The sequence below is a fragment of the Bombus flavifrons genome, chromosome 5 (assembly GCF_040668555.2).
Source record: "Bombus flavifrons isolate JBK064 chromosome 5, iyBomFlav1_principal, whole genome shotgun sequence".
Classification (NCBI taxonomy): Eukaryota; Metazoa; Arthropoda; class Insecta; order Hymenoptera; family Apidae; genus Bombus; species Bombus flavifrons.
The window spans coordinates 3,648,499-3,669,089 of record NC_138446.1 but is presented as its reverse complement, the minus strand read 5'-3'; the positions used below and the strand labels follow the sequence as shown (position 1 = coordinate 3,669,089).

General features: G+C 30.8%; 2 protein-coding genes and 1 long non-coding RNA gene across 5 annotated transcripts in view; 1 reads left to right on the top strand and 2 right to left on the bottom strand.

Annotated features, from left to right (window-relative positions):
• Dh44-R1 (Diuretic hormone 44 receptor 1) overlaps positions 1 to 6,576 on the bottom strand; it is an 83,584-nt gene extending 77,008 nt beyond the window's left edge. The window contains exon 1 of the mRNA XM_069114354.1: positions 5,920 to 6,576. Coding sequence (XP_068970455.1) covers positions 5,920 to 6,025 — 106 coding nt within the window. The 5' untranslated portion in view covers positions 6,026 to 6,576. The remainder of the gene's footprint in view (positions 1 to 5,919) is intronic.
• LOC138180459 (uncharacterized) lies at positions 4,006 to 11,223 on the top strand. The gene is made up of 3 exons (XR_011173312.1): positions 4,006 to 4,643; positions 4,713 to 5,112; positions 11,099 to 11,223. It is a non-coding gene; the product is annotated as an uncharacterized LOC138180459 (long non-coding RNA).
• On the bottom strand, positions 7,465 to 13,923 carry spin (lysolipid transporter protein spinster). 3 transcript variants are annotated; one of them, XM_069114348.1, is made up of 10 exons: positions 13,905 to 13,923; positions 13,040 to 13,441; positions 12,738 to 12,934; positions 12,490 to 12,641; positions 12,200 to 12,403; positions 12,003 to 12,137; positions 11,654 to 11,915; positions 11,472 to 11,570; positions 11,123 to 11,342; positions 7,465 to 7,960 (listed from the first exon to the last, which is right to left on the bottom strand). In XM_069114348.1, the coding sequence occupies exons 2-10, from the start codon at positions 13,248 to 13,250 to the stop codon at positions 7,881 to 7,883; spliced, it is 1,560 nt and encodes a 519-aa protein (XP_068970449.1). In that variant the 5' UTR covers positions 13,251 to 13,441; positions 13,905 to 13,923; the 3' UTR covers positions 7,465 to 7,880. The 3 variants fall into 3 exon arrangements, with proteins under 3 accessions (XP_068970449.1, XP_068970450.1, XP_068970452.1); XM_069114349.1 differs by lacking the exon at positions 13,905 to 13,923 and having other exon boundaries at positions 13,040 to 13,347; positions 13,413 to 13,563; XM_069114351.1 differs by lacking the exon at positions 13,905 to 13,923 and adding an exon at positions 9,282 to 9,376 and having other exon boundaries at positions 13,040 to 13,557.
• Positions 13,924 to 20,591: the final 6,668 nt, after the last annotated feature.

The window sequence follows — 20,591 nt, the reverse complement described above, 5'->3', positions numbered from 1 at the left end:
ATACTTTCGTACCGTGCTGCTATCGTCGTTACACAAGTTACGCGACCTGATATTAACATTTCGGTGCGTACGTTGTTGTTTAAATCTCATTTACTGCGATTAGCATTACTTTACATGCTCGTGCAGTTTTGCATATAGTAATAATCGATCGTAAATATTCATGCGAAGAAATAGAATGTTCTCTCTCCCCCCTTTCGTCGCATTTCTTGCGATTATCACATGCATTCTTTGTATTTTTTAACCTTTACTGATCGTTAATAATGCCGTTCAATTATGCACGAAAGCTCAATTAACATAAAATTTAGTGCAAAAGGAAACTTTCTCAAGGAAAATTCCCGCTTTTAAATTTATCGCATCGCTGTATTCTAAACGCGTAGAATATTTAAACGCCCGATAACTCACGCGTAACTTTTACTTGCGCCGTTAACGATTATATGTTTCGTATTGCTGCCCTTTAAAATGTTTCCACCCTATCAGAAACAATCCGTTAAAATCCAATACATCTTACCTGGTATTCGTACTTTATACCGCTTTTACAAATAAAAAAACGAACACATGAACGCGCATGTCACGACTTTACTTTCATTGAAACAGGAAACGTTCTTCTGCCAGGAAAAGGACATTTTCTTCGTAAAATATCGGAACATAGCCAAAACTATAATATAACTAAAATAGTTATATTAATTATATAACCGTGTAACTATAATATTAGCTATATATAAATGTAATATAACTATATTTGACTTCTACAAAGTCTTCATCAGTTACGTCTTTCCATTATCTTCTACTTCTAACTACTTTAAATTTGTCCATTTTTAGTCATACAGCATCTTCAAATATAAAAATAGTAAACAATAATGCTAAATAAAAATAACGTAAAAATGAAAGCTCCAGAGCTATTCCAGATATTTGATAGTGCGGATAGTATCTGATAAGCACAATGGAAGTGTCCTAAATCAATGTCAAACAACACAAATACTAATCTACGATTCGCCAGTCCCGTGTAGGTCTCCGAACGAAATGAGAGTAATTAAGCTAATCGATGTAATTTAGCATGTAAATTACGGTATTCTACTAGATTGTGATTTCGACAAACTCGAAAGATCGATCTACGCTTTATTGCCCCATTGCTTTATTACGCATTAGATTGTTGTACCGATATAGAAGAGTTCCGTTACAAGCTTTAACGCGTAACTGTTAATTAAAGCTGATTGTATTGTTAATATAGTCCATAAAGAACATAGCATAAAACGTAGACATAATTCCTTGGGTGAAATCACGGAATAAAAATGGTAAAAACGTGTCGAATAGATGTTGGTGTCGTTCAGCTTTGCTCTCGAGTTTCAACTCTTTTTGTGCTTTGCCTGCTTCCTTTTTATATCTGTGCAAGAAGCGCCATTAGTATGTTCTAACGTTTCTGATTAAAAAGTAGATGGAAACCACTTATCGTACTCGTTTCATAAGTGTTTAAAAATGGCAAGATTTTATGTATCGTAGAAACATTGATTTAGAAACGTTTCACGTAAAACAGAAATATTAATCCTAACGTTTACCATTTATAAGTGTTCGAACGATGTAAGACGAATGTATCTTGTTACATTATTATACAATTGTTGAATTTTCCTCTGTAATTTTTCTATTATCTCGAGAAATATGTAAACCGTTTTCTTTATTTTTGAACTGAAATTGCATTAAGAAACACAATCCTTTAAACCTTACTTCTATAATTTCTAAACTTTATACTATTTAAACTTTATCTCGACATAATTCTCTTTTCCATCTACCCTTTTCTATGAAACTCACGAAGCTTAAAGAACGGAAGGACGATCGAAACTCAGTTTTATTTAATATTAATCTTCGTAAATTTCCAACGAAGTATTACTTCTTTTTACACGCTCTTTTCTAAATATGCACAGGTACCATTTTTATAGTCGCATTTGTTACTAAAAAGAATAATTACCATTGTAGATTCTCTATAAAAACCGATCAGCAAATATACGATCTACCTAAATAACACGTAAATTTAACGTTACATAACCACGATACAAGCATCGAAAATATATCAATTATGCAAACGATAGAATTACATACCAACAGCGAAAATCAATGCCATCGATCTCATGACTTCTGTATTTGGATATCGGCTTTATGGCAAACAAAAATCAACAGCAAACAGTAAATACTATAGGAAACAAGGCAACTGGGATTTTCAACCAATTTTAAACGATAAATTCCGCTATCTCTGAAAGAAAACTTCTTTCGAAATTGTCTTACATCCAACAAACGGATCATTTTCTTTAACGAGATCGGGGAACTCGAGATTTCTATCCTCCCTAGCAGAGCTCACTGGCCTTATTGTTTCAACGATATCCCGACGTTCTTCGACAACGCGAAACGACCCGGTAAGAAACCGTAAATCGAACGATCAACTTGAAATTTACGACCAGCCATGGATCCGTTTTTATTATAAACCGATATAGATAAGAACCATCGTGTAGAGTGGTGTGATCAACTGTAAAGCCTCGTTCAGATTATTCCAGTCACTTGAATCTAAACAATTTCACTTCAACTTTGTACTCGTACGAGTCCACATGTGCGAATCCAAGCTTGACTCGATGCCAACGCGACTCGTTCTTAAATAAGTTGATCAATTTGAACGAATCTATTCCTTTTGGGGCGTCGATCTCCTCCATAGAGAGGCGTGACTGCTGAAAGGTAACAGTTTTCTTTAAAAGTTTCCTTTGGAAGAAAAATTACCCAATCGATAGTTACCGAGGTCCATTGCAAAAAAGTTTGTAACTTCATTACCACTATGAACCGTTTGAACCGAGAAACATCGAAGAAGGGAGAAACTTTGGAGAGAAACTTCAAGCGGGGTTGAAGCCAGAAGCGTAATTATGTTGATACGGCTGGAACGCTATTGATATTTGTGAAAATTAAAGGTAATGACATTAAATTGGCTGGAGTTGGGATTTTTTTTTTTAAAGTTCAGAAAGTACCATTCATTCTTCTTTCAACCTAGAGAATAAAAGAACCTTTAAAAAACTTATTTTCTTTTAAGAGACTACACCTGTTTTACCTTTTCTTTCTGCCTTTGTAGAATACCGTTCATTGTATCCTTCAAAATACCAGAACAAAATTGCAAATAGATGTAAATAATTTTTCAAGACATCTCCTTCTATTGTAATCTATGGAAAACGAAATAATTTGTGCTGTTTAAGTTGAACTTTAATTAATATCACGAAGTTATTTCCTTACGCATTATAGAATATATAAAGCAAAATGATCTACAATATACGCATCAAATATTAATTAACTTCTCAGAATTATGTCCTTCTAACGTAGCGTACATACATATATAGGATGAAGTAATTTGTGGTGTTAAAGTTAAACTCCGATCAATAATGTTAGGTGTTTATAACGTAGCTATAACCGTATAATTCAATTTCGAATGGCACGTATCAAGAATCAGATAGAGACGGGTTGGTTACATTTGAACCTGTGTAAAATAAATCAGATCTAGATTAGATATAACTGAACCGAGTCGGGTTTGAACTACATAGAACTATATTGGACTATGTTTCCGGAGTACATCTAAATTAGTTCTCAGTTACATCTGGATAACGAGCGATCCAAGTAGAAGTTCAATAAGAAGGAAATTACTTCCCAAGAATGTGGAACTGCTTCGACGAAACTACTTCCAATGGATCTCATTGACATTGCGTAAAGAAAACATTTCATCTGTAACATCTTTCACACAGATTACAAATCAACTAATTATCCGATTTCCTACAAAATCATAAAATTATAAAATAGAAGTCTATAACATGTAACTAAATTATCGTGCGCAAGAGAGTGTAGATTTTCAAAAAGAAATATATTGTCAGCCCTTGCTGACCTAATATTTACGGTGTATAGCGTACGTAAGACAATAAACCAACCGTAGTAACGCTACAATCATCACTACGCTAAATCCATTAACGATTAGAAAGGGAAGCTGCTCCGCCTATTCCACAAACCCACAATCCACTAACCAAACGCGTATCCTTTTCTAATCCAGGAAAGATCATTCTCCTCGCCATTAAACGGCCCATTCTGTCGCACGAAAGTCCAAGTTCCAGTAGTATAACCCGCGTTATGGCGCGACAGGCCACAGTCTCCGTTATGGCTGCAACGTGGAAAGGAAGGAATGGAAAAAAAGAAAGGTAAAAAGGGAAGAATGGAGGAAAGAGTATGGCGGTTGGCCACGAGTCGTTAAAGTTTCGCAAGATAAACGACGAGTGGCAGCAAGCTAGAGGACGAGTGATATTACGCGCGAAAAGGCGCTCGAGCTTGCACGACCTAGAAATGGTTTACCGTCTACGTCAATGCCGAGCAACGGAGAATAAGGTTTAAACGGGATAGTAGGCAGCCACTTTAAGGCTGGCGATAAAAAAACAGATCGACCGACCGACCCGTCTTCCTGCCTCGAGAGCGATGGCGAGTGTTATTTTAGAATTAAGGGCAACTGCCGACGCGGTAATCGTACACAAGGCCGATACACAATCGGAAAAACAACGTTTGTCGATGATGAGTCTGGTTCCGAGAGGAAATTATTGTTCCAGGTGTACGCGGTTCCAAATAACAGCGATGACCGACATTTGGTATCCAGGAATAGTTTAATAGGTTTCCGGAGACGCAAGCCGTTGATGATTCATAATTGTTCGTTACAGATAGGACGTTTCGTTGGATCGCTGTCTTCGGAAGAACGCAAAAGAGAAATATGATAAATACACTTTTATTGATTTTCTGGCTTTAATGTTGGTATATGATTAAACAACTTTAATATGACATAATTGAAAACAACCTGTTCGGTCCAAAGATACGTGTCTTAAAAGTAACTGATAGGTTAATATTTCGTGGAAGCTAAATAATATAGGTATAATTATTATTACTACATAACGCGAGCAATAATATTATTATTCGAATGATAAAAGTATAATATAAATGTTCTTGTTTGTACGAGAGAATAAACGGTGGCGCTAGGAAACGAATTACAAGAAGACATTTTCCACATGAATTCGTCTTCACTGAAGGAAACAGTCAGCAAAATTGAATTAACGATCGTCCACGGTAAACACGGAAGACAATTTACAGGGGACTTTTTGCTCGAAGACTTTCGATTTATGGGGTACGAGTTTCACCTCGTTCTCAGAAGGTAATGAGCTGGAATCTTAAAGACGTAACGATAGAACGTTCAAATGAGTGCAAAAGTTTAAGCGAGGCACGATCAATTTTATAGAACTTTACGAGTCAAGCATAAATCGTTCAGATTTTACATTTAAATTGGCCACTGTTTATACAGTTACATGATATAGTTCAACTATGTAGAATACGATATTACTTGTAATCTAAGCAAAAAGCTTAATCGTTAAACAAAAGTTCATTAATGGGTGAAATTTTTGTTATGAAATATTTGTCCCCCTTAGAAAATATTCGTGTAAAAAATATTCAAACTGAATTACGTGGGAGATCAAAATTACAAACACGTGATAATAACATCTAGAATAAGCTTAAAAGCATATATACATTGTGTGTCATCATTCCTTACGCAAATATTCAAGGTTTTAACCTTCAACTTGTTGACGTGTTCTAAAGGTCATTTTTGTTACACGAAACCTTAAACTAATTTTGGAAGGTACAAAGTCATTAAAAATAATCTATTCGAATCACATCATGTTTTGGAAAAAAATGTAATAAAGTTAAACATAATCGTTGAAACATCCGAAGCAATCATTACTATAGAACATAACCATCGTTGAATTAACTGCCATTACCTTTTATACGCGTGATTCAATCGCATTATGCACACATATTACGAACCAAATTGCCAAAAAAATTAATTTCAAAAAAGATAATAAAACGAAATTGACATCATACCTTTGAAACGAAGTATACGTAAATCTGGTGATTTTCTTCTGAAAACAACAATTGGATGTTCTTTGATAATGTTCTTCGAAAGATCTATCTCCGCGACGATCAACATTAACGATATTAAGCAATTTCGCGACACTTTCTGCGAAATCGTCTCGACCCTTTCTGTGCCGGTAAGCAATTTCCACTGAAACTACTAGCCGCCGGCAAAATTTGAAAATTGCCGATCTTGATTGACCGACTATTCCAGTCGCTTATGAAACGTAATCTGCCAATCAGCTTCTCCCGCGTCCTCCTCTGTACACTATACACTAATGCACGTTATCCACAAGTAATACCGGGCTGCGTTGCATTTCCAGAAACTACTACGACCTTTAATCTTTATTTAGAGCTTTTACCGTCTTGGAGGATTCGATGCATAAATTCCACATAGTTTGTCCATGAAATTGTTCAAGAAACACTGAATTCCCTCGAACGATACACGTGCCGCGAAACAATCCTACTATTTTGATTGGTATACTTTTAAAATTTCCGATGCGTCGATAGTGGCGCCCTAATAAATTTTTACATTTTGTTCTATAGTGATTGAACTATGCAACAGATTCTAAAATGCCGCGTAATCTTTTATGCGTTGCCAAATGCTTTTCACAAAATTATTTTAATCCTTTATATTCACAGTTGCTTGATAATTAAGAAAGAAATTTTCTTCCTTCTGAAAATTTGAAGCTTGCAGATATTACGATGGTAATGATGCTCCATACACTAGTTATGCATACTTTACATTGTCAAGAGGAGGTTCCAACGAATGGCTTATCTTTGACAAATATTAACACTGTCAACAGTCTCTACTTTGTTTTCGCGATAAAGTCGTTCTAAAAAATCGTAATGCAATTGCTTTTCAAAGAGCCTTAATTGTATTGCATTATTCAAAATGAAATTATGGTTAGAGAAGTCGTAGTTAGTTTAAGACAATATCTAGAGAACGATTTCTTTTGAGATCATAGCCTGAAGTAATTCTTTAATAACTAAATGAGCTTATAAATAAAATTCATGTACAAAGTATTACAAAATGCATATTTTATATTTTTTACATAGTTATTACAACGGAAAAGATTGAAGTATTACATGTAATATACATAAAAATATATGATTAAATAGAGAAGGAATTATAAAAGTATTATTTATGATCTTACATACCAAAGTAACTGTTTAATAAGATATATTTTATTTTATTTCAGTTTTTAAAAATAAAAAAATAAATACTATTATCATTTCTAAATATAATTTCACACATATTTTACTTTGAAACTAAGTAAATTATATTAATCAAATAATTTATTTAGAGATGTCTTATCGCAATATATTTTATTATATCTCTTCCTACAAGAATTATTTAAATTGAACAATTTTATTAGACATATTTCGAGTGCATGTAAGGCACGTAAATTGTGAGATTATTAACACTTAGTAAGAATAGAGTTACTAATTCTTTCAAATACAAAGATGTTTAATAACAAAATGTCAATTTTGTTACAGGACGCGACCGATAAATATTTATTTTACATACCACACAAGAATATTGTATTTTCTGTGTTAGATGAAAGTTACTATAAAAATATAATATGTAAAAGTACTATAATACATATATATGTTAAATTGCTTTTAATCTATTTAAATATAATCTTCACAAGCTTTATATTTTTGTACATTATTAACATAACTGCCTCTCTGAGTATAAGTACGAACTAATGAAATTCATAAAAATTTTTTCTGGTATATAGGTTCTGTATTCAAAACATTTTATCATTGCATCAGTTGGATCATAATATAATAATTGCTCATCCTGGATCAAATGAACACTTCTCCCTACTTAATAAATATTCGTTGCTGCGATGGTTACACTTGAATGTCAAATTACATAATTTACTTGTAGTCAATAAATCTGAAAATATTTAAAACATTCACCATCACGGTTTTTGCGTATCATCTTGTGTCTCATTTTCAACTTCATCATTACATATGTACATTGAATCTGAAGTATTTGCACCTAGAACAAAATATGTTTGTGAAAATATGTATTAACAATAAGTAATCCCTTTTTCCTTCAAAGTTGACAATATCATATTATTAACGTCATCTTAATATATTTCCAAGTTCATTTTTATTCCTAAGCTAATTTATAATAACATGTGTAACATTGTAGAGTATAATAATTTTAGAACAAAAATAGTTGCTTTAATCTATTCTAGTTTTATAAAAGCTACAGATAATACTTTGTGACTGTTACTTATTTATTATTGCAAAACAAAGTAATCCATTAAATATACTGTTGCTAGAGAAAATATAAGGCCAACCATAAATTCAATTGAACATCAAATATCAGAATGTTTCAAACACAGATACATCTTGAAATAGAACTTAAAGCCAAATATAAAACCGAGATATTTTCAATGTTATTTCTAGATACTTATTTTAATATTTATTTATATATTTTTATGTTAGAATCTGAAACATATTTGATATAAAATTCAATGAAAATTTGCCTTTTCCTTCTTCAAATAACAATAAATTTCAATTAGTATGAAATGTGGCATAAAATTTTGATATAATAATTTAAACTTGAAATGATAGGTAATAATCTAATGATTGTAATTACACAAACAACAATAAGTGTTAGTATGTTAGATACCAGGTGGTACTGCCAGCAGCACCTTACATGCAACCGTTTATCATGCAAAAGTAACAAGACGCATTTATACATATCTGATTATGCAATATACTATAAAATAACTTTTCTTAGCAGGCAAGCTTCATCAGTTTTTACGTAATGCACAGATTATAATGTTAAATTCATACATTTCCCAATAATTGTTAAAGCATGAATATATCATAAAGCATAAATATAACATAAATAAAAGACCAATGATAGAATTAAAATAAGAATAGGTCGAGATAAAATTAAGCAAAATAATTGAAAAATGTAAGAGAATTATGACTTACAAAAATTAATATAAATGAGAAGATAAGTTCGATAATCAATTTCAAGGTTCAACATTGATCAAATTTTTCTATGTTATTAATGATCTAAATCAAAATACAAATGGCCATTGAAAATGTAAGATATAATTAATTTAAATTAGATTACTACAAGATTGATTTGTAATATCTCAAAAAAAAAAAAAAAAAAAGTAGTTAATTTTAATAATTACAGTATTCTTTGAATTTATTGTTATTTATCATTTAAATATAGCAAATAAAATTTATAATCTAACTTTTTCAAATAGCAGGTTGTAACAATTTTTGAACTTAATAAACTGATTATCGTATCAAATGAAAAAAATTTGAAATCATGAAAATAAATTATGTACCAGATTTACAGCACTCTATCAGGAAAGGCCCAATGATGCCATTTATAAATATGTTGATTCAGCTTGCCCATTATTCTTAGAATCTAGATACTTGTCTGCAAGAAAGATGTATCCATATTATATAAAATTAACTTCATATTGATTTCACGTTAGACCTGTTAAAATATTTAGTGATAGGCATTTGAGGCGTTTCACAATCTCGAAGCGATTCGAAATTTCTTAATATCCTGGAAATTCGAATCACTTCGAACATAATTAAATTCTTAAAACCCTTGAAAATCATAATAAATATTAAATCTTGAAGCTTTATAAATGTAGAATCTTTAAAGTTTCAATAAATCTTAGAAATTTCAGAACATAAAATAAGATAGAAACTTTATGAAATAAATTTCAACTTACTGATAGATACTTCAAGGATTCAATCCCTAGCAAATTGTGAAAATATGTTAAAATACAAGACGTATCATGATTCTTTCAAGAATTTAAAGCATAAAATCATGTTCGAAATAATTTGAATCCTTCGCTACACGTATATATGTATTCGAAGAGATTCGAAGTATTTCGGAGTGCATCACTAAGAATATTACATTAATTTTTCTAATATAGGATTTACTATTTATTATTTACAATTTATTATAAAACAACAAAACAAAATATAAAAACTAAAATGTTAAAAGTATAAAAAAATATAGGATAAATTTACGTTACCTTAAATAGTAAATCCCTTTAGTAATATTCACAATGTTTCGAATTTAGCAATGTGCCTTACATGATTTTTTTAGAAAAATATTTTTAAACAAAAACAAAATTATATTTATTTATGGTACTATATAGATGAAGATGATAACAATGTCTTTTAACAGATTAAGTGCCATGGTATTAATAATCAAAATAAATAAACAAAAGAGGAAAATGTGATTTTTTATTGGTGATTTAACAATCACCTGTAACAGTCACCTTCTGATGAAAATAAATCCATAAGTTTGATACTTTCAAAAAACATTTATTTTAAAAAACTATCAACTTTAACAAGTTAAGCGCCTTTGATTCCTTGAAAAAAGCAGTTATAGAACAAAAAGACAACTTCATACTATTTCCCTCCATTTTCTTAAACCATATAGCAATTTAGTTTCAAAAATATTAAGTAGATAAACATCTTCGACATATTTTTATAGTAAGATGTATGACAAGTTTTATAATCATATTGCATTTAACAATTTCGGGCGCTTAACGTGTTAAAAAAGATGAAGTTATAACATTTTCTTACTTTTTTTCTCAAAAACTGTCCATTTAACTCCAAGCGTGAGAACAATTCATGCACTGTGCAAAAATAATTACATTTTAATAATATCTAGATTATTACTTTCTTTTATATTTACTTGTGATTTAAAAGACTGATATAATTTTTAATGACAGCTCTTAATAGAAACAATATTCTAATTTCACGCAACGTTTTCCTCTATAGAATGTGAATCAATGGGTAATAAAAAATATTAATCTTATTAAGCCTTTAATCTTATTACTTGGTATTAAAAATTTATTAGCAATTAGTAATTTATTTCATGAATAATTCATAAATCTTGCAACTAATATACTACAAGCAATAATGCATTATTTTTTGGTTGAAAATGTCCATATTATTCTTGCAAAAGATGCTCCCAAAACAAGACAATGAAAAACTTTTCAAAAAAATCATAAAACTTGTACCAACTTGTGTATATGTATGTATGTGTACATCATACATTAAGCTGATTAGTAGCAATTTTCATACGGACATGCAAATATGGTGCTAAGACAGAATTTCGTTTTCATTTTAGATATATAAACACTGTTTCACTTACCTGCAATCATAAGATCGACTAAGGCTTTGTCCTTTTGTATGTACAATGCTGTAAGGAAGAAAAATAAGCTGCCAATGACTGCCACAAACATTGTAAGAAACAAAGCATACTGCAAACTGCGAAATTCAAGAAGTGCATTGTCAGCTTGGTCTGTTATGTCTTTTACTTGACCGTCTATACTCAAGTCTGAAAGAAGAACTGTTTTCAGTCCTTCTGATAACTGAAATCAATCAATAAATGTGCCAAAAATTAACAATATAGTGACATAAACAAATATGAAATATATAATTTAATAAAATAAAGATTTAGTATATATTCTCGATGTATTTAAACTTGCACAGATATTTACCAAACCAATAAGGTAAGGACTTCCTGCATCTCCAAAGGCATGTGCAATAAGTATCTGGAAAGCTTCTGCTGTAGATCTTCTTGTTGGTATTACTACATACTATAAGATTTCAAAAGAACAATCACTGGAAAAGTGAATTTAATTTACAAAATACATAGAACGTAAAAATATAAGGACCGTACCAATAATATATCTGCTACAATAGACCAATTTAAGTTTAATGATAATTGTCCAAAGAATATGAGTATATAACATGCGACAGAGTCTGTATTAGCAGTTATAGTCGCAAAGAACAGTAATGGTACACTAATTAAAAGTCCCATAGCACATATCAGAGGATCAGTTTGCTGCCACCGTACTCTTAATTTTTGAGCTAGAAGTGAACCCATTGGCACTCCTATTAAGCCAGCTACCATTCCTATTAATCCAAATTTGTATGCTACACTGAAATAGTTAAAGTAATTAAAAGCTATAATTTCTGCAAATAGAATAGCTTAGGTTAAATAAATAAGAAACAAAATAGAAACACACTCATCTGGATCAACATTATGCCCATTAGGATGCAATGCAAATCCTAATTGTAAAAATGTTGGAGCCCACCAAGCTAATGCACCAGCAACAAATGCCACGCATGTGAATCCAGCAGTAGAAAGCATAAAACTTCGACTAGAAGATAAAAAAGTAATAGCAATATAAAACACAGATTATATATTTGCTTTAATATTTACTTTTTCAATAATGCCTTGATATCATTTGACCACGCAGTATTTGACAAGTGAACTCCACCTTCTCTCTCTCCTCTAATAGGATCTCTTACTACTGCAAGCAATAAAATAATTGCTATTACACCTAATAATGGAGTAATGCGTAAACCCCATTGCCAAGCACCAGTGGCTCTTGCTGCCTCACCACCTATTATATACCCTAAACCACTAGAAATTAAATTATCTTTAAAATTAACATTAAGTACATTAAAATTATCTTTCTTTATTACTTTAGTATTAAAATTTGAATTTACCTTCCAACAGGAATTGCAAAATAAAATAATGCGAGCATTTTAGAACGCACATCTTTTACAAATAAATCACTAATTATTGTTGGGGCTATTGTGGAGTAACTCGCCTCTCCTATTCCAACAAGTGCCCTGAATAAAAGAAACCATCCAAATGTCTGAAATATAATTTTATTTTGTATAGTATAAGGATTCTTCTTTAAATTAAATTATTACAGTTCTTTGATTTTTGTTGATAACATTCTTAACATTACCTTCATATAGGATCCAATAAATGTTGTTAAACACCATAAAAATACGCCACTACTCATAATAACCTTCCTATTGTAACGGTCTCCCAAATACCCAAATAAGGGTGCAAACACCATATAACTTAAAATAAATGCAGTTTGAAGTAATCCAGATTTATCATTAGTGATTTTAAAATCATGTTTTATCTCTGTTAGTACTCCTGCAACGTAGAAAACAGACTTTACATACATTTTTATTACTTTTGTACAATACAACTTTTTGAAGCATGACCATAACCTTTAAGATATTATAACGAAATACACACCAGCGACCGTAAAACGATCCATGTAGTTTATTAAATTAACGAAACACAGTACACCGACTGTAATCCAGTCGATCCTACTGATCATTCTCATTTCCGGAAACATTACTCTTTTTTTTATTCGTCTTTCTCTAGAAGTATTGTGTGCATTTTCAGCGTTCACCATACGATACTCGTACGTCGACACATTTGGAGTGACTGCTTCATCAACCATGACTCGAAAAATTTGTATCGGTGCCAATTATTATTTACAGTGATACAAATTTAATTGCTTATAAAAATATTTTAACCCTCTTGTATCGTAGCATAACCTTAAGCAGATTTCATTTTACGATACAATGAATTTTCACATACTGAAATATCATTACCAACGTACCAACACATTTCTGCCACTTATCTGCAAAGCTAACAAAAATAATTTATATAATGTACGTTTAAATTATGTTCTACAGTTAAATAAGATGCATGACAATAGCATATCACAATTTGTGTCTGTGCCACAATATGCATGTATGTACAAGTCTGACAACTATTAAAATCCAACATTTCGTTATAATTTCTCGACAGTACTTACATACATCATATTTCATATATAGAATTATATAGATATATTTATACGGAATTAAAATAAATCCTTTTCTTTCGCAATATCTTTGTCATTTAATTTTATCTTAAGATATAATTTATGCTTAATAAGGAAAAATGTAGAAATATTCTAAAGTAGTTAAACGACATTCAAATATTTTCATTGTTGTTAAATAATATTCAAATTGCTTTTACTTATGTCCTTGACTTTATTCGTAGTATTTCAATATTCCTTCCATATATAAAAAACTGATATACATTCAAAGTGTTAGTGTTTACTAACCTGCAACCTGCAACTTTCATTTCTTATGCAGCGATATACATACTTACATGTGTGAGATACACACGTATTGCTTCGTATACGTGTACGTAATTACATACATATAAAATATGTACAATGTAATATAAATATAAATAAAACCATATAAATATGCATACATATTTAAAACAGGTACTCTTAATTTCAAAGACTGCGATCTGAACATGCTAAAATGGGAAAAAATTAAATACGTAGCAATTTTTCTCCAAAATTACCGTTTCAGTTGCATATAACTATATGTGTACTCAATCTATATAATAATGAACATAAATATTATAGAAATATACAATTTCTAATTCCTTTTGCATGTTTTTAATATTGTACTTTTATTGTTGATAGACGCAGTATACAGATTTTACATGAATTCGCTGATTTGAACACACTCGACTTGATGCCCGGCTAAACATTCTCCTACCAATATCAAATTTACAGACAAAAATTTTGTCGCAGAATATTATTCGACTATTGAACATCGTACTGTAAAGACCGGTTAGAGCATATAATTTTGTGTGAGGTGTGTGACCTATTAATTACATAGTATACATAGTATTCCCTGCTATTCTCATTGCTATCCCGTTATTCTTTACGTACAGCTATTAGGTTTGTCTAATTAATACGTGTTCATTTATTCATTTAGTGAACATTATTATAAAAAAAATGGAATATGGATGACAGGTTGACTAACAGATAATCTGATGCCTTCTCATGGAGATTTGGCAATGTTTCATTTATTGTAATGAATGCAGTGTTATGTCTTCTCATTGGATCATTGGTAATGTTTAATATACAATTACTTATTTCATGATGCATGTTTAATACATTGCGTCAATGAACGACTCCGTTTCTTTAAGAAATGTTGCGTCTGTAAATGTAATGTCCACAATTCTTTTACTAAGATCATGGAAATACAAATCACCTGATGGAATTAAAAAGACAGTACGAGGGTGATCATACGTCAGCAGCTTGCAACATGATTGCAACCTTTCGTCATTAGTCTTGCGTATATTCAAATATGAAGGCATAAATTAACATTTATTAGAGTGTTGTAAACACTCTACTGTGTTGTAAACACGCCTACAGTAACGCGTGTGTCTCGAGAATTTTCTATCTTTCTTTCTTTTCTTTCCTATTGATTGCGAACTAATTAGTCATGCAAATTAGTAAAACACTCTTCTAGATAAAAATTTGAGATTTTACTATTTTATACTTGAATTTGATAAATTACTGTTGCGATATAGGAAGGATGTTGTGTCACGGTTTATTGTTCGGCATCATTTTATTTTCAACATCCTATAATGCCAGATAAATAAGTGATAAATAAATAGAAAGCAGCAATAAAAACTATATCTTTTCAAATCAAAAATGTAGCCTTTATTTTAAAAGATACTTTTCTAACTCTCTTCTTACTTTTAAAATACAATTGTCATATACAAGTATACAATGTTATAATTATAATGAAACACATTTAATCATTTACTTGTTACGAGCGCATTTATGACGAAGGAACATGTCTCTTTAAATGTAATTTACCGATTTGCAGTTGTTTAATCGTTTACGTAAAACATGTTTTTACGCGATACAAGCCATTTTAATCGCATATCTCATTAATGGTTACTATTCTCAATTACATTGAGATAACTTAATGATCACTAATGTCTTAGATATTTCTTAAGTAATATATATTATGTAACGAGTAGAAGGTGTAAATAATGGAAAACAATAATGCAGAAGAATTCATAATAACATATATTCTATATAACACAATACTTACATAGGTATGTCTATGTATATATTTTTTTGAATTGGTATATATTTATATATATAATATAGGTAATAATTGATCATTATTATATATATATAATATATACGTAATAATTAATAAAATATAATGTTTAATAATATTAGTCGTATATGACTATAATATATTATTATCTCGTTCTTTATCATCGTCATCGTCGTCGTCGTCGATCGATTAACTACTTTCTACCATTTATATTAATTCTTTCTATATGTAATAACAATGATCTCAAAAGGCTTATACAATATTCGGCTAGCGTATAGATAGCTTGAGATTTCTTATTTGTCGTTAAATATTTATGTTTTTTCTTATAGTACACATGGTAAATTCATTTTTCGAACCTTACAATGTCATTCTTTTTTTTATTTATCTGTGCTTAATCCTACTTTGCAAATACATTTTCACTGTCGTCACTGCATTATGTTCGATACAATATGAATACAATTTTAAATACAGCTTTTCTGTTTGAAGCGCTCTTTTAACGCACCTATGTCAGTTTTTACGATCATTTTGCTTCTGCAAAGTATCTTTATCGATGTTTTCAAGGATCGATTGTTTCCATTTCGTTACAGACACATTAAGTAGTACAGTCCATGCAACCAATCAGTATGTACTTGACGTAATAACCGAAATCTTCCTCTTTTTTTTTTTGGTATTGGAACAATTGTATCCAAGTAATTTTTTCATCCTGAATCATAAATTAAGAAAATACGAAATCCGTAATTAAAGTATAAAATACGGTATTCCAGTGTAAAATTGATTAAACATGTTATATAATACTTTATGAATTCGAAAGAATCGAACTTCACGATACTGTGTTTAGAGGTTTGATTATACCCTGTCACAAAATTGCATGTTCGAAATGTCAATGGAAACGAAGATAGAGGGAAGGTGAGCGAGAGACAGACACAACGATACATAATTAATTCAATTGGAAATAGTGAAATGTAATGATTAGGTAATAAGTCAAAATACTTTGTAGTTTGTTGTTTAAATTCTTCATCGTTTTTCTTATCTATCTCGAGATATTAAGTCGTTAATACGTAACATGTATCTTCAATAAATACATCGTGAACTAGTAAAGCAACGAGCTTGCATTGTTCACGCAGGTCCACAAATGAACGTTCACAGAATAGAGAGGTAATGACGACGTTAACGATGAAGTTACTGGATGTATGAAATGTAACTCGCTTTCTATACTCGTGATTGCTTCGATAACCACATGGTGATTGCAAAAGTGACAAAAAAGAGGTGTTTTGCACATAACATTTTGCTACGCGCGCAATTGTTCCGTAATTTTGGGTTAGGCCCGTTGCTGCAAGAGAAAAAGTTGTATTATCGAAACGAACGTGTTCGTGTGTTTCCAGTGTGTGTTATAATTCGTCGGTAGAGCTTATTATCGACGGAAACACACGGTGCAATCGGTTACTTTAGCCCGGATAACAAAAACGATTCGTCGAACAATGCATGCTGTAGGTGTTCCAGCAGGCATGAAAGGCCATATCGGGCGATGCGATTTAGCGACGCCAATGCACCGCTGTTCGTCTCTCGTTCTTTGTGCTAGATTTCGTTGACACGCGTCAGAAAGAGGGCGTGTATAAAAACACAGGACACCTATTGCTATATTAGTGTATTGCAAATACAGGTTTTTGACCCCTGTGTATTGTTGGATTGGTCGACTTGTTGTGACACTGATAATTCGCTATCGTAACAAATATCTACGTGCGATATTTTCACCGTCCGAACGATTTACGAATTATCTTCGTCTTTATTTCTTTTCTTCGTTTTATTATTCTTCAAATTGAATGACCGTGTGTAGAGAACATTTCTTAAAAATGGCTTTGCGTTTAAATATTTGTACAATAGTATCGGGTAGTGTTATTTAAAAAAAACGTCGTAAGACGTGCGTGTGTATACCTCTATATATGTATGTATGTATGTATGTATGTAGGAGTATACAAGCACAGGAGTCATTTTGACAACGTACTTTCTACATCGTTATCTACGATCCGCTCAGCTGATCACAACGAACATATGTGTACGTTGAATCGGATCGAGTTATGAGCATTCTCAGTATCGGATCGATGTTCTCTTCGATAATATTCACTATTTTGGAAACGCGTCTCGGTCGTGTCGAAGGAACATAATTATTGCGCGAAGATGACAATTCGTTTCAGGGTACCGTTTGTACGCCCAGTTTTCGATACCCGATAATCCGATCCTGATATGCTTTATTATCTAATCCCGCGTGTGCAACGTTGGAGACCAAAACAGTCTCAGCGGACACACCGCGAAGATAAAACAGTCTTTGCGTAAAAGGAGTCTTCGTATGCGTGGCGCGCGTCGATGTTACGTATCTTAATATTTATTATCTAATAAAACAAATGAAATTCGCCGCCGTCTATTATCTAATTAGTAACGCGTTGGCAATGTGCACTCGAATATGTGCCTTAGTTCCTTGGTATGAACCACGCTTTTTTGGTCTTCGACGCGCGAAGAACGCGGACAAAAATTCTCAAACATAACCTTTTAAAACATTATATATCCTGGAACAATATGTATGAATTACATAGGGTAGTACATCAGAAATTAGAATACTTTCTTCACTGTTAAAGATACGAAAAAATGTAAAAAGTAAAGATTATGTTCGATCGTTACTCGACACATGTATGTTATGAAAAACAATATCTTGAATTTATGATTGTATTACAAAAAAAAATGGTTAAACCTGTGTAATTTGTAAAATAATATGGTTCTTCTAAAAAAAAATTGTTATTTATCTCAAAAAATGTCTGATTTTTTATTTCTACATTTTTTCGTATCTGCAATGGAAAAGGAAATACTTGCATAATTAGGTGTGTCATTTCTGACAGATCATCTTGTATACATTACCAGTGCTACCAGCGACAAATATACCACTATCTCGTTATATCACTGATTACGTGATACACGCCGAGAAAAAGCTTCATTCTATACCAATACCAATAATTAATGATTATGTTTTCTTTTCCTAAAGCAATCCATATCACACTGCAGATTCTTACTTTATAGTACGTCTAATAATATCGAAAATTTCGTTGCGTTTCCTATAATTTCTTTCTTCAGATATCTATAAATATTGCTAACGATTACTGCAACTACTTTATCGATACAGCTCTACGAATCCAAGAAACTGTTTACGATTAGAAGAAAGATGATATTCAAGATTTTTGTTAATTACTAAACACGTGTAATCGTGTACAAAATCGTGTATGTGCGTGTTCGTGTATTAAGAGTGGGTATAGTGACGGGTTCGACGGAATATTAAATACAGTCGCGACAAGTAATTAAGAGCAGCATTTTCAGCAAGCACAAACGAATGAAACTTCAATGGACTGTCGATTGATCGATTAGGGGCACTGTACTCTCTGATATTGACCTGTTCGAATCGGTGTACATACTTAATTTGTGCTCGTAGAAAATTCATCGAAGCTTCATCTCTAAACACTTTCCATTATACATATTTTATTTTCTTTCTCTTTTATTAATTTTTTCGTTTTATGTACAAAGCCTAACGTACAACGAAGTAACCTGAAATTTTATTAAATTTTTATAATATTATTCGGGTAAAATATATGTAATTTTGTTAATGTAAAGAATGTTAATTGCTAGTAAATTTATGGAATTAAATAAATTCTTAGAGAAAAGTTTTGTAGGATTTAATATTTCTTATTCTTTTTTTCTATCTAGTATATTCATTAATAATCTAACATCGCAGATATCGATCATGCTTAGGATACAGAAAGATCGTTGGACAGAATCACTTTAAAAATTCGATCGATCAAGGATACATGCCTTTAAATTTCGAAAAGAATTTCACAAAGTGGCTTAAAAACTTTTATTTGGCCGGGTGAATGTCCGAAGCTGCGATTATGTCTCATTATGGCACGAGTAAAAGCACACAGCGACAAAACTTCCTTCTACACATATATTCGCCTTCTTTTATCGTTCTGATAGTTTATATATGTATATATGTATATACGCATATTTTTTTGAGCAACAAAATAAATATTATGCGGTATATAATTGAAAGACCTTAGTCAGTCGAAATAAGAATTAGTGATACTCTAGTCACTAAATTATTTACATTACTATCACAATACAATATTAAAATTAATAATACATAGCTAAATGTTTCAATATATCGTCTCTATTATTGCCGATATAGAAACGAAACTACTTAATAGATAAAATAATCTAGAAAAAATAAAACGTTGACTAAATTTTTTTTAATTTTTCAATACTCTCTGTGTACTGAAAGACATATATATATATATATATATATATATATATATATATATAACGCGTAAAAATCTATGCATCGATCGCATAAACAGTGCAAAATACACATGTATGTATGTATAGTATTAAATAAATTATATTGTGGTGATCATCTTTCAAAAGTTTGAACTTCGTTTTTACGTATTTTTAACGGTTCTTTTAATAAATGGTAAATTTAATAGTAAATTAAGAAAGAGAAGTAACGAATGAAAATTATCGTGTTATTAGGTTTTAATAATTTATTAATAATTGAATGAATGAAAAAAATGAATAATTGATATTAGGTTTTAAAAATTTAATAATTGATATATATATATATATATATATATATATATATATATATATATATATATATAATAATTGATATATATATATGTATATATATATATAATAATTGATATATATATATATATATATATATATATATATAATAATTGATATATATATATATATATATATATATATATAATAATTGATATATATATATATATATATATATCAATTATTAAATTTTTAAAACCTAATATCAATTA